The sequence below is a fragment of the Leptodactylus fuscus genome, chromosome 8 (genome assembly GCF_031893055.1).
Source record: "Leptodactylus fuscus isolate aLepFus1 chromosome 8, aLepFus1.hap2, whole genome shotgun sequence".
In the NCBI taxonomy this organism is placed as follows: Eukaryota; Metazoa; Chordata; class Amphibia; order Anura; family Leptodactylidae; genus Leptodactylus; species Leptodactylus fuscus.
In genome coordinates, this window is record NC_134272.1 from 56220919 (window position 1) to 56234487 (window position 13569).

At 42.5% G+C, this 13569-nt stretch overlaps 1 protein-coding gene across 2 annotated transcripts in view; it reads left to right on the plus strand.

Moving 5' to 3' along the window:
- Window positions 1–13569, plus strand: part of USP7 (ubiquitin specific peptidase 7) — a 52885-nt gene that overhangs the window by 27594 nt on the left and 11722 nt on the right. Inside the window, exons 8-18 of one of the 2 annotated variants that reach the window (XM_075285946.1) lie at window positions 57–111; window positions 1035–1115; window positions 1472–1562; window positions 2490–2572; window positions 4249–4358; window positions 6776–6932; window positions 8156–8300; window positions 8988–9118; window positions 11136–11270; window positions 11687–11788; window positions 13009–13120. In XM_075285946.1, the coding sequence (XP_075142047.1) occupies window positions 57–111; window positions 1035–1115; window positions 1472–1562; window positions 2490–2572; window positions 4249–4358; window positions 6776–6932; window positions 8156–8300; window positions 8988–9118; window positions 11136–11270; window positions 11687–11788; window positions 13009–13120 (1202 nt within the window). The remainder of the gene's footprint in view (window positions 1–56; window positions 112–1034; window positions 1116–1471; window positions 1563–2489; window positions 2573–4248; window positions 4359–6775; window positions 6933–8155; window positions 8301–8987; window positions 9119–11135; window positions 11271–11686; window positions 11789–13008; window positions 13121–13569) is intronic. The other variant, XM_075285947.1, reaches the window with a different exon arrangement.

Here is a 13569-nt window from a genome sequence, read left to right on the forward strand (position 1 = left end):
TTTAACAGATATGCAGATGTTTAGGCATCTCATTTTATTATGCATTTGTTTATTAGGTGGGAGACTTTAGATAGCTTCATGCAACATGATGTCCAAGAATTATGCAGAGTGGTAAGTTGTCACTGTCCACCTCATCAGTGTTTGCTGCCGCAACGTTTGTATTAAAAGGGGTTATGCAGGGAAAAATAAAGCTGTGCACTGGGTAAGCTTACTTACCTATATATGCAGAGCCGCCAGATCCTCAATGATTAGATTTTCCGTGCACAGCAGGGGTCTGGCAGTCCCAGTGATATGCCCCTTGTGCTGGTCCTTTGGCTCTCTGATGTCTCTGGGTTGGCTATATGAGTCTGTGTGCTTGAGTGCTGCTTCCAGCCTTCCCTGCTGTACTGTGCGAATCTAACAATCTGGGCTCTGGAGTCCTGCGTATGTATTGCAAAGCTTATCCAATGCTGGGAAGGTACTAGCAAGCTTTATTTGACCCGGCATAACCCCTTCAACCCGACACCACACGTTGCAGAAAAGCTGCATTTTTAGTTGCAGATTTGCTATGGTTTTTCTTGGCTCTGAGCCAAGCATATTTACCAGACTGGGGGATGTTTAAGGGCTTCCTTTTATATTTCCCATTCCTTTTGAAGCCAGTCTTGGCACTGGGTCAAGAAAAGCTGCAAAATCAGCAAAAAAAGGAGCCTTTCATCAATGTGTGGTCTCAGCCAAAAACTGGTCTTTTATCCTATTTGAAGCATAAATATCAATACCTATGTCCTTGAATCTGCAAATAGTCACTACTTAAAGGTACACTCCAGGCTCTACCTGATACTTTTAAGCCTAGGACAAAGGTTTGATAGGCCATTGCATGACAGTATATATGCAAGTAAGAAATTAATCTGCAATACACAGGGTATGTGCTTCACCTAGTGTTCGTGTGCATAACCTCATATTTCTAATGAGGCAGATCAATCTGTGTAATATATATTATAATTATATTTTTTTTTTTTGTGTGTTCTCCCCCCCCCCCCCCCGTTTCCATCTTGCAGTTACTGGACAACGTGGAAAACAAGATGAAAGGGACATGTGTAGAAGGAACTATCCCAAAGTTATTCAGAGGGAAAATGGTGGTATGTATCCGAGTGAAGGACAGCAGACATTGTTATGCCTGGTATGCTAGTTTTCTAGCGCACAAGGTGTAAAAGTTTTTGTTTTTTTTTGTATAAATTAACAATTTGTGCCAATTTTCTACTTTTGCTCCCCCTTTGCTAACTAAGTGAAAAGTGGGTGTAGCAGCCATTTAACATCTACACCAGAAAACTAGCATAAATGTGGAGGGAGGTGTGTTTCAGCTTTGAGCAGGCGTACGTTTCCTTCCACCCCACTGCACTGCCCAGCAGATGGCGCCTGTCATTTACGAGGAGTTTTCATTAATCTGCCCCAGTGACTTTTTGAGGTTTTAAGATGTTCTTTCATTCTGTTTCAGTCCTACATCCAGTGTAAGCATGTGGACTACCGGTCTGAGCGAATAGAAGACTATTATGACATTCAATTAAGTATAAAAGGAAAGAAAAACAGTGAGTACCGAGGAAAATCGGGGCCGCAATATCCACCTTTTTTTTTTTTTTTTTTTTTTTTTTTATTACCCAGGTTTCTGTTTTGTGATGTCATTTTATAGGAATCGCTTTAATGTTGTTTTTGCTGAAGCATTAATCCTAGTTCATTCTCTGTTAAGCTGAGTGAATGTGCTGACCAGTTTTATTACAGCCCTACAATGTTAATTCTTGATGTTGCCAGTACAGTGCCCGTGTGCTCACAGGATTTCTAAGGTTGTCCAGCTAGTCTTGTTGGAGGGTAAACATGGCGCTGTCTTCTGATGACTTTGAGAATGACTTCTTGTAAATAGTTGGGAAGCTTCCAGGCTGATGTATCAGCTTGTTTTTGCCATTGACATTACATTGCAGTTTTCAGAATTTTGAAAGCCTTGTGGCTTAGTGCCAAGCGTTGGCCAGCCTTAACACGGCCTGGGGATCTATATCACGATATAGCTATGGAGATGTGCACCACGAGCCTCTTTTGAAGTGCAGCCATTAGTAATTGCAATATGGTGGCACACGCTAACCGCTATCCAATTTCTTGTCGACCCCTTTAAACTACAGACTGGGGCAGGGGCAGGTCTAACCAAATTTTACATGGCTACTATTCTAATTCTAAGGGGTCTCTTGCATAATACTTCTGTGTCCTGGTTGTTTTTTGACAACTGTATTGCCTACTGTGTATTTGCGTCTCTCCATGCCCAGTGTTTGATTGGGCTTTAAGGGAAACTTAAAATCTAAAGTTCCTATTTCTTTATGTGGAAAGGCATGTCCGTGCCAAACTGATATTGGTCAATTGTCTTAGTATAGACAGGTTATGCTGCCAGTGTTTCTTCATGCCACAACCATTTATTAGATCATCGGTATAATTTGCATTGATTTGATTTTTTTTTTTTTCCCCTTCTCTAGTCTTTGAGTCTTTTATTGACTATGTTGCTGTGGAGCAGCTAGATGGAGACAACAAGTATGACGCAGGGGAACATGGCTTACAGGTAAGTGCCTATAATGTTGCCATGATCAGAGCTATTGTAATCCCTTGACATTGTATGCAGTGTAGGGGGTTGTTTTAGGCCGGGGCCCCACAGGACGCAAACGTCTCCGCTGCGGGAAAAATTGCAGCGTTGTACAGTGCAGGCAAAGTGAATGGGATTCATGCAAATCCCATCCCCACTTTGCGGAAGAAATCGCAGCTCGGACACGCTGCGATTTGCAAAGTCGTTGCGGCTTTGCAAATCGCAGCATGTCTATTAGATCTACGGAAAAGCCGGCGGCTTTCCCGTAGATATAATGTTAAGAGAAAGGGGGCAACACGGTGGCTCAGTAGTTAGCACTGCAGCCTTGCAGCACTTGTGTCCTGGGTTCGAATCCCACAGGAGCAACATCTGCAAGGAGTTTGTATGTTCTTCCTGTGTTTGCATGGATTTCCTCCCATTCTACAAAGACATACTTAAATGAGAGAGAAAAAAAAAAAGGACATTGTGATCCCTATATGGGGCTCACTATCTACATTAAAAAAAAAAAAGTCCACAGAGGGAAACTCTGAACTTTCTCTTAAAAGCACTGCGGAAAGAACCGTAATGCGTTCACGCAGTGGTTCTTTCCACAGCGCTTTAGCGCTGCGATTACAGCTCGTGGGGCCTTAGCCTTAAGGAGTTATTCGCAGAGTTAAAGTATACGAACTCCTGCAGCCACTGAGAGTTGGCTTGTCAGCCAGGGAGGCAGAGTAGCCAATGTTTGGCCACTGCAGCAGTAACTTTAGGACTTTGTGGGGCCAGGGTGTATGTTAGTAATAAAAGTTAATCAGTTAATCAGTGCTGGTAAAGCACTGGGTAAAATGTGTTACTCCCCAGATAACACCTTTATAATACTAAAGATTTTAACTCTTGACTTGTATGTTACTTGTTTGCAGTGGCAGCCTGTGACACGTCCATGTCTCCAGGGACAGATTGCTCGCCTTCAGCAGCTTTTAATGCAGGAAAATTATTTTATGGCAGATCTCAGCAGTTTATGGAATAATGTAACCAGGTTTGTCATCTGGTTATATTATTCCATAAACTGCTGAGAACTGACATTTGGGCGGCTGCTAGATCCTTCTGTATTTTAGACATTACTTTGCTTGGCAGTGCTAAATATTACTCTTAAGAATTGTTGGCAAACGCATTCACTTAGAGATTGTTCTGTGCACTCTTTTCAGTTTTGGGGTTTCTTTTCTCCCCCCCTTCGGTACACTAATGTCCTGTTGGACTGCACAGTTCAGGCACGTAGAGCATCAAGTAATGATAAAGGCATCCTCTGGTGCTTCTTTGCACTGCTGTGGTACACTTGGTGATAGAAAGTTTTATCTCATTCTGCAGTATTATCGACAGCACATCCCTTCTTGTGTGGTTGGTTGTTTTTATTTTTTTCCTGTTGTTTTTTTGTGCATAATTTGTAGCACAGTTGTGAGCAGTTTATTGGGACTGAGCTTTCCTAGGAACACTACTTTGTCATAATTGGGCTTTCTGATGAGGCCTTAAGACATCACTTTGATAAGTAACTTAGAGAAAATAAAAGGTAGCTGCTACTATACCTATATGTCAGCTCTGCAATATGATTATTCCAACACCTCTTCATGAATTTGCAGCCATGTTCTGATTATTTGTATTTTTTCCCCCCCCTCGTTTTGTAGGAGGCAGAAAAAGGTGTAAAATTTTTAACATTACCACCGGTATTACATCTTCAACTAATGAGATTCATGTATGATCCTCAGACAGACCAGAACATCAAGATTAACGACAGGTAATAAGTGAACCCCTTCCCTCTTAATACTAAGCATGAATAGCAGGTCGTTGGATGTAATGACAACTTTAAAGGGATCCTGTCTTTCAAACACTTTTTTTTTTTTTTTTTCCCCTGAGTAACACGTTGGAATAGCCTTAAGAAAGGCTATTCTCCTACCTTTCGTTGTCTTCTCCACGCGGCTGTTCCGTAGGAATCCCGATTTTTGTCTGTTATGCAAATGAGTTCTCTGGCAGCACTGGGGGCGGGCCCCAGCGCTCAAACAGCACTGAGGGCGTCCCCAGTGCTGTGAGAGAACTCTTTCCAGCGCCGCCTCCATCTTCGTCAGCAATGTCCTATTTTTCCGGCGCAGGTTTCGGACTTCTAGGCCTTGGGCAGAGCAGACTGCGCATGCCTACAGGCCAAGAGAAAATGGACACTTACAATACTGTGTAAGCGGCAATTTCTTAAGGCTATTCCAACGTGTTATTCAGGAAAAAGTGTTGGAAAGATAGGATCCCTTTAAAGGGAATGTTTTACCAAAAATGAACTATTTTTAAACTTTTTTTTTTTTTCTTTTTTTTTTTAATATATATTTTCAATTCTCTATTACAGTGTTAAATCTTGAAATTTTGATTCTGACCACCAATTCTAATAGATTGACAGTTGCGAATTCTGTAGCAGGTTTCTTTGCAGCAGTCACCTCATTTACATCAGACAATATTACAGTAGAGCATAACGTCTATAGATAATTATACAGCATCCATCATTACATGCTGTACAAGTGATAGATGAGGTCACAGCTTATCTATTTCCCCTCCTAGCACAGGGCAGATTTAGAAATAGATAGATCTTAATGAATTAGCGACTATGCTGTAAAGCCTATCTCAGCAAATGCTGTTGACAGAGCAGGAGGTCAAATATATTGGCAGCCCCCCCATAAGGTCAGTTCACACTGACTATTTTTGCAGGCAGATTTTGACGCAGAATCCGCCTCAAAATATGGCTAAAAAATGCCTCATTTCAATGGGAGTCACTAGCAGTGTTCTGCTAGTGCGTTTTTTTTTTTTTTTTTTTTTTTTTTGGTATTGTTTTTGTTTGTTTTTTCTTCCCCCTCCCTCCTAATCAGGAGTGGGATGCTGCGACGGAATGCTGATGCACTGCATTGACACCCGTCGCAGCTAGCCGTGAGGACAAGCTGGCGGCAGAAATTAAGACGAATTTCCTCTTCCTTTTCCGCCGTGTGAACTGATCCCAATAGTGTTCAGAAAATAGAATCAATAGAATGTATAATCAGAAAATAAAAAAACAGATTAGTATGGTAATAAGTGACTTATATTTCATATGATTTTAATAATAGTTGGTGATGCAGTCCTTTAAACTGTGATTCTGGCCTTTCAACATCTTACATACTGCAGTCAATTAGAGATGAGCAAACAGTAAAATGTTCGATATTCGTTTCGAGTAGCCCCTCAATATTCGACTACTCAAATCGAATATCGAACCCTATTATAGTCTATGGGGGGGGGGGAAATGTTCGTTTCAGGGGTAGGCAACGTTCGATAACATTATACTTACCAAGTCCACGAGTGAGGGTCGGGCTGGATCCTCCGAGAAGTCTTCTCCTTGCAGCGTCCCTGCGGCATCTTCCGGCTCTGAATTCACTCTGCCAGGCATCGGGCCTGGGCAGAGCCGACTGCACGTGTCCGCACTACAAGCGGGCATGCGCAGTCGGCTCTGCCCAGGCCCGATGCCTGGCCGAGTGAATGAAGAGCCAGAAGACGCCGCAGGGAAGTTGCACGGAGAAGACTTCTAAAGGTAGGAGAAGAACCAGCGTTGATTGGCCGACTGTATAGCATTTGGCCAAACAATACTGGTTCGGCATCGAACTTTTCCATTAGAATAGCGAGTGGTACTCAATCGCGTACAAGTATTTTGAATACCGTAGTATTCGATCGAATACTACTCGCTCATCTCTACAGTCAATGACTATTTAAATGTGAGGATTAAAAAATAAAAATAAATCAGTCCTTACAGAGCACGTCCAAGAGTTAAGTATTGATAGCTTGCTTAGAATAAGTAATCTCTATCTGATTAGTAGGGGTTCCACACCCAGGACCCCCACAGATCAGCTGCTTGAAGAGACCACGTAGATCAGGTGAGAGTGGTGGCCTCTTCACTGAATATCAAGAGTAGTCCCATATGTTTCTTGGGGTTCTGCATCTGTATTTAATAGAAACTGCAAGTATGGAGGTTTCTTGGGCTAGGGACAATTTCTTTTTCTTGTAATTATGATTTTCTTATGACAAAGAACTCTTGTGTGTGCATAGACAGAGCTGTACTGAGGCAGATTCTATACAGCGCCCCCAAGAAAGAGTCGCGCCTAAGACACGCTGTTGTTGTTGGTCTGCCATCTTATACCTCTTGTTGCTTTTCAGGTTTGAGTTTCCAGAACAATTACCACTGGATGAATTCCTGCAAAAGCCTGATGTCAAAGACCCTGCAAACTACATACTGCATGCTGTGCTAGTGCACAGTGGAGACAACCATGGAGGACATTACGTTGTTTATTTAAACCCTAAAGGAGAAGGCAAAGTAAGTGAATTGCTATACAGGAGTCATTCACATTGACTAAACTATTCATAGATGTAAAGATTAACAATGTTGTACGGGAAAATAATTTTCACAAACTGGTGTTTCAAACTATGAACAACTTGAGATATATATATATATATATATATATATATATATATATATATATATATATATATATATATATATATATATTTTATATTATATTTTTATTATCACACATGACACTTTTGTTTTTCCCTTGTAAGTACGGTTATTTGGGTGAACATATGAAATATTAGCAACCCCGTTATGTAGGTTATGCCATCCTGAATTTAAAGCTTTTTTCACAATCACAAGTCATGCCTTAGTTGCTGAGATATTCATTTATTTTACAATATGTAAATGAGCAGTTTGGAGCACTGAGGGCAATGCCGTTGCTCAAAACTTCTGTGGCCCACATTCATCAAATACATCCCCTTCCTCCTTTGAGTGACCAGGCAGGGAGCAATGCTATATCTTGCTGCTGTATTACATCCTCTGTCCACCGGACTCCTAACTTGTGTGTTGTGAAATAAATGAATATCTCCGCCAAAGGCGTGCCTTTTCCTGGGGAAATAGTGTTGAATTTGAGGGAGTGTGACTTATTGAACACTGGTGGTGGGTTAACGTTCTTCACCCTGGTAACAGACTCTTTAAGTCAGGAGAAATGGCCTGACGAGATTTGTTTTGAGAACAGTATATGAGTGTATGAGGGAGAGAAGATGTGACCCATAGGTTTATATTATAGGATTTCTGAGTAAATACTGACAGGACTCCTATGAAAGACATTGAGAGTCCTGCTTACCTCACCCACACCCTTATTGAAGGCTCTCCCTTTATCCATGTGTACACCCTAACATTTGCCTATTATTGGGGGGGGGGGGGGGGGGGAGAAATCATCCACTCTGTCTCTTCTAGGAGTCCTGTCGGGTTTTCCTCAGAAATCTACTCTGCTCCAAACCTATAAGCTTAATATCCCAGATCTCAGGGTCTCTATAGCTTTATGCTTTCAAGGCCGCAGACGTGAACCATTAGCTTTACTTAATGGTGGCCGTTTACCTTGGATATATAAATGTGTTATTTGGCCCTTCTTGCACTAAGGATTGCTGTGCCATGTCATAATCCGGTTGAGTATAACTGTGCCCTTTCTTTCCTTTTTGATGATTTCTATATTGATGTGGGTTTGTTTTTTTTGTCTGTTGCAGTGGTGTAAGTTTGATGATGACGTAGTGTCGAGATGTACAAAGGAGGAGGCTATTGAGCATAATTACGGCGGTCATGATGATGACTTGTCTGTACGGCACTGTACAAATGCTTACATGTTGGTGTACATAAGGGAATCCAAGCTGAGTAAGTGTTACTGTCTCGTCGTATGTATAAGAAACGTTTAAAGAGGACCTTTCATCAGATCGGGCACAGGCAGTTCTATATACTGCTGGAAAGCTGACAGTGCACTGAATTCAGCGCACTGTGGGCTTTCCCGATCTGTGCCTGGTGTAAAGCGCTATCGGTCCCGGTACCGTAGCGCTTTACAGTCAGAAGGGCGTTTCTGACACTTAGCCAGGAACGTCCTACTGCCCAGCAGCGCCTATCGCGCTGTATAGTGTGAGCGGGGAGGAACGCCCCCTCCCTCTCCTGATAATACTCGTCTATGGACGAGCACTGTGAGCAGAGGGAGGGGGCGTTCCTTCCCGCTCACACTGTACAGCGCGATAGGCGCTGCTGGGCAGTAGGACGTTCCTGGCTAAGTGTCAGAAACGTCCTTCTGACACTAAAGCGCTACGGTACTGGGACCGATAGCACTTTACCCGGAGCATAGATCGGGAAAGCCGATAGTGCGCTGAATTCAGCGCACTGTCAGCTTTCCAGCAGTATATAGAACTGCATGTGCCCGATCTGATGAAAGGTCCTCTTTAACTATACAAGCTGGAGCTCCTTGACACAGGCTCCAGCATGAGGAGTAAAGTAGAAACCACGAAATGGTTTGTGCTTCTGTGTTCGTTGCATTGGAACTGAAAAGGCTTTTGTCTCTTTTAGATGAAGTTCTACAAGCGGTCACCGATCATGATATCCCTCAACAGCTTGTGGAGCGGCTACAGGAAGAGAAGCGTATAGAGGCTCAGAAAAGAAAAGAGCGCCAAGAAGCTCATCTTTACATGCAAGTTCAGGTAGGCAGATTTATTCATTGATGTGACTGTGATGTATGAATGCATTAAATGTACAGTGGCTTCTTTCTATGTGAGGAGTCTGACTGGCTGTCTGTGATGGTCGGCTCACCTTTTTTGCAGCTGCACAGTATCCATGCATCTGCCAATTTTGTATTGCAACGGGGGTCCTTAGCCTAAAAGACAAGACACCATATGGTATTGTATATGTGTTCCCCATGTTGTTGTTAGCCAAGTATACTTGCATAGAGATGGCAAAGAATCCAGGGTGGCTCAGTGGTTAGCACTGCATGGTTGCAGTACTGGAGTCCTAGGTCTGCAAGGAGATTATATGTCCTCCCATACTCCAAAGACCTACTGATGGGGAAGGTAGATGGGACAGTGAGGTCTGTAAAGCGCTGTGAAATATGATGGTGCTATATAAATATAGAGAATTTATTTGGGGTGACGATTGTGTGGCTCTTGTATGGCCTGCCTGTTTATATTGGCAGTAAATACAGAGAAATTAACTGGATCTCCCAACCACTTGTAAGTATCACGCTTGCACTTGAAACTGTGGGTGACGTTGAGATATTGCAGCATGTGTACTCTTAATACAAAGATGCCGGCAGTGTCACTCACTGGAACTTCAATCACTTAAGGTACATATTCCAGCACGTTTTATATCCAGTTCTACCGCTACGGAAGCCCAATGTCTGGGCTATACGCTTGATGCCTTCCAGTCTTTAGGTTTCAGGTTATGAAAGTAATTTACCATCCTACTTGTCTTACTGTCATATTTGCTTATTTGAATGTGGTAGCAATTATTATATAGCATTCATAGTGCATATAATGTATTTTTTTTCCCCCATATATCTTTTGGATGATATTCTATGATACACGTTATGTTTATAGGGTTAGGGAAAGTTGGTGCACTTAAAGGGATTCTGCCACTAAATCGTGTGTGGGTTTTTTTTTTTTTTTTGTGCTTTAGACGACGGAATAGCCTTTAGAAAGGCTATTAGTCTGTTACCTTTAGACTTGGTCTCCACAGCACCGTTCCTTAGAACCATCTTCAACAGCAACCGTGTCTTCTTCCGGCTGGGGTCACACTCCGCTCAGTACGCAGTACGCTCCTGTAGTTCTACGGAGAACTACAGGAGCGTACTGCGCATGAGCGCAAAAGCGGCGTATGACCCCAGCTGGAAGAAGACACAATTGCTGTTGAAGATGGAGGCGTCGCTGGAGTGGGTCGGGTGGAGCGTGAGGGCAGGAGACAGCGGCGTTCTGTGGCCGCCCAGGGATCCCCGGTGTCTGCTTGTTCACAGCGCAGGCGGAGAGTTATCTCTGGACACTGGCAGGCTGGGGCTGCGGCAGCCACGCCTGCCAGTGTCCGTATATGACTCTCAGCTTGTGCTGTGAACAAGCAGCACCCTGGCTCCCTCCATCCCTAAGAGCGGCCTGCAAGTGTCGAGTGCTTGTTCACAGCGCAGGCTGAGAGTCGACTCTCAGCCTGCACTGTGAACAAGCAGACACCGGGGATCCCTGGCTGCATCCCGCGATTGACGTATTGGGCACCCCTGGTCTAGTCTATCTTTATACTATTAATTTGGTTTAGTTTCCAACAAAAAGTTGTCAAAATTTGTCGAAATTTTTTTTCACACACACATGGTGTAAAAGTGTGCCAGATGCTTAGCACAAATTGTGCCACAGTCCAGGTGCGTTTTTAGTTTGGAAATTTGCTCCAAAGTATTTAAAAATTCTACTGTAGAAATGTAACCGGGTTGTCTCATAAAACAAACAGAAGCCAGACGTTACACTGAGGTTGTATAGGCCGTTCTTTCAAATGAATGTGTGTCTGTGTAATAATTGGATGGATCACATATGAAAGTGTCATAATGGACAAAGGGCTGTTTGTACGAGACAACGTGTCAAATTAACCTTGAAAAGTTTGTTCCTATGTCTTCATTAAATCCTTTTATAAACTATTGCCTTGTAAGAATAGTTTCAATTTAATAGGAACTGTTTCCTTTTTTATCAGATTGTTGCAGAGGACCAGTTCTGTGGTCACCAAGGCAATGACATGTACGACGAGGAGAAGGTTAAATACACTGTGTTCAAAGTATTAAAAAACTCCACACTTGCCGAATTTGTTCAAAATCTTTCACAAACTATGGTAAGTAAATCTGCCAGAGAATTAGTGCGCCTAGTATTGCGTAAGTTGTTTCCCCGCCGTTTTTCGGCATAATCTGCTACCGAGTCTCTAACAGACCTCTTAATGGACCTAATGAACTTAGCTGCCTTATGTTCCTCTGCATAGAAAAACTATGGAGTGGGGGAAAGAATAAATGTGCCTACAGAACCAGGCCTCCCGTATTCCAAAAGGACCCCCCCCCCCCCCCCCCCATGATGTAATTGAAGTCTTAGAAACATCTTATTCCCCCCACCCCCAAAAATCTACAACTTGAAGCTCACTTTCCATGACTAAACTTCACCTTTAGCTCGTATGCCAGTACATCTCAGGCCACCATATTCTATCCAGTTTGTAGTCGGCCACCTTGGTAAATAAGCAACTTTTGTGTTGTGTTACAGGGGTTTCCACAGGACCAAATTCGGTTATGGCCCATGCAAGCGCGAAGTAATGGAACAAAAAGGCCAGCAATGTTGGATTATGAAGCAGATTGCAGCAAAACTGTAAATATTGACTATATATTGAGAGCCTTCGCTTCTCTCCTGGAGTCATTTGCTGAATGTAATTCGTGTAGTATTCTTAAATGTAACTTATTTGTGGTCTTAGTAGATCATGGACCACAGTCCATGGTGATCCAGGAAGGTCAAGCTTGTACTTTATATGCAGAACTGTAGCCCTGAGACGTAGAAAGGTTATAAATACTCTTTGCAGACATTGCTATTACATGGTATCCATTTACCATCTCTGGGGTCCAACTGATCACTTATAAGACCTCATTTGTTTCTCTTATTCTCTTTTTGACCTGTTGTCTCTGTTTTTATTTATTTATGTTTTTCCTGAGGTCAGTCCCCCTTTCTTTTTAGAGGAAGGAAAGGGGTATTGTGCTAAGAAATTTTGTAAGTTCTTATTCTTGTTAACGTATCTGAGAACTCTTGCATAAGTTAGTGGAATCAATTAGAAACGGACAGGTAACTTTACTAACAAATCGCGTAACTTTTAGAGCAGTTTTCTGGTTAATATAAGCGCTATTTTTTAACTGCACTCTATGTATAAATTTGTGTATGTGAAGATATCCTAAGGCCTGTATACTCGTGCTTTAAGTATATCTCTGGTTCACGGATGCATAATGCAAACTTCCTGGTGCCCACCTCCTTGGTCTTTCTGGTTTCTTGGCCTTTCTATAATTTCTCGCTTATCTTATTTTATTATGGGGAGGGGGAACACAGTTTTCCAGGCTTTATATGGTGATCGAATTTTTGTACACTCCTTTTAAAATCCTTCTCTTGTTCTACTCATTGGGGCACACCGCACCACGGGTATAGACCTGGCCACTAGGATGTTGACACTAGGAATATCAAAAGATGTTGCCGCCGCCGCCAGACTATACCCTCTTTACGAGGAGTAGAAACATTCAACTATCAAGTAAAGCCTGGAAAACTGTGAAGGGGACATGGTGCTCGCTGAGTGATAGTGAGAAAAGTCAGACTCCACCACTTTCATATCTGCTCTTAAGAACCACGTAACCCACTCAGTTGTTGAATGTTTGCTCATGTACATGCAACCAATATCTAAATATGCAATCTTTATGTTCTGGGTCTGAAAATTGTTTGCTGTGAATGGGTCTTCATGTAGTTCATTTATATTTTCTTTACCAATTGTATCTGTGAATTTGCGAAATAACTTTTTCTTTCTGCTGTATTTCTACATTGTATTTATTGTGTAGATGATTGAGCTGAGTGACAATGAAAATCCCTGGACAATATTTTTGGAAACTGTAGATCCAGAAATGGCTGCTAGTGGGGCGACGCTTCCCAAGTTTGACAAAGATCGTAAGTGTAGGCTATCCTCTCTAAATATTTCTCTTTCCACATATTACGCTAACTATTTGGGGAAGGGGATTTAGTTTAGTCTTTAATAACTAATTTTACTTTTTGGTTTATCACCGTTTGAGGAATTGTTTGTATTAGAGGGATTAAAGGGATTGACCAAGAATTTATTTTTGGCCTGCCCTTAAGATAGGCTATATATATTTGACAAGGGCTAGCAAGTGGCCGGCACATGGCTCAGCTGTATGGCGCCATTTCCAACGCCTCTACTGTACACAGCATGGAACAAGAAGAGTCTGGCTCCGTAGTCTGTAAAGTGGACGGGTGCTGTCCCTGCAGCTGAACTCCCACTGCAGTACATAAAACCTGAGTTGCAGTAGTGATGCCCGGCCATTATACAGGGATCAGAGCCAACTGCTTCAAACTCTGTACTGTGTATAGCATGCATATCAGACATT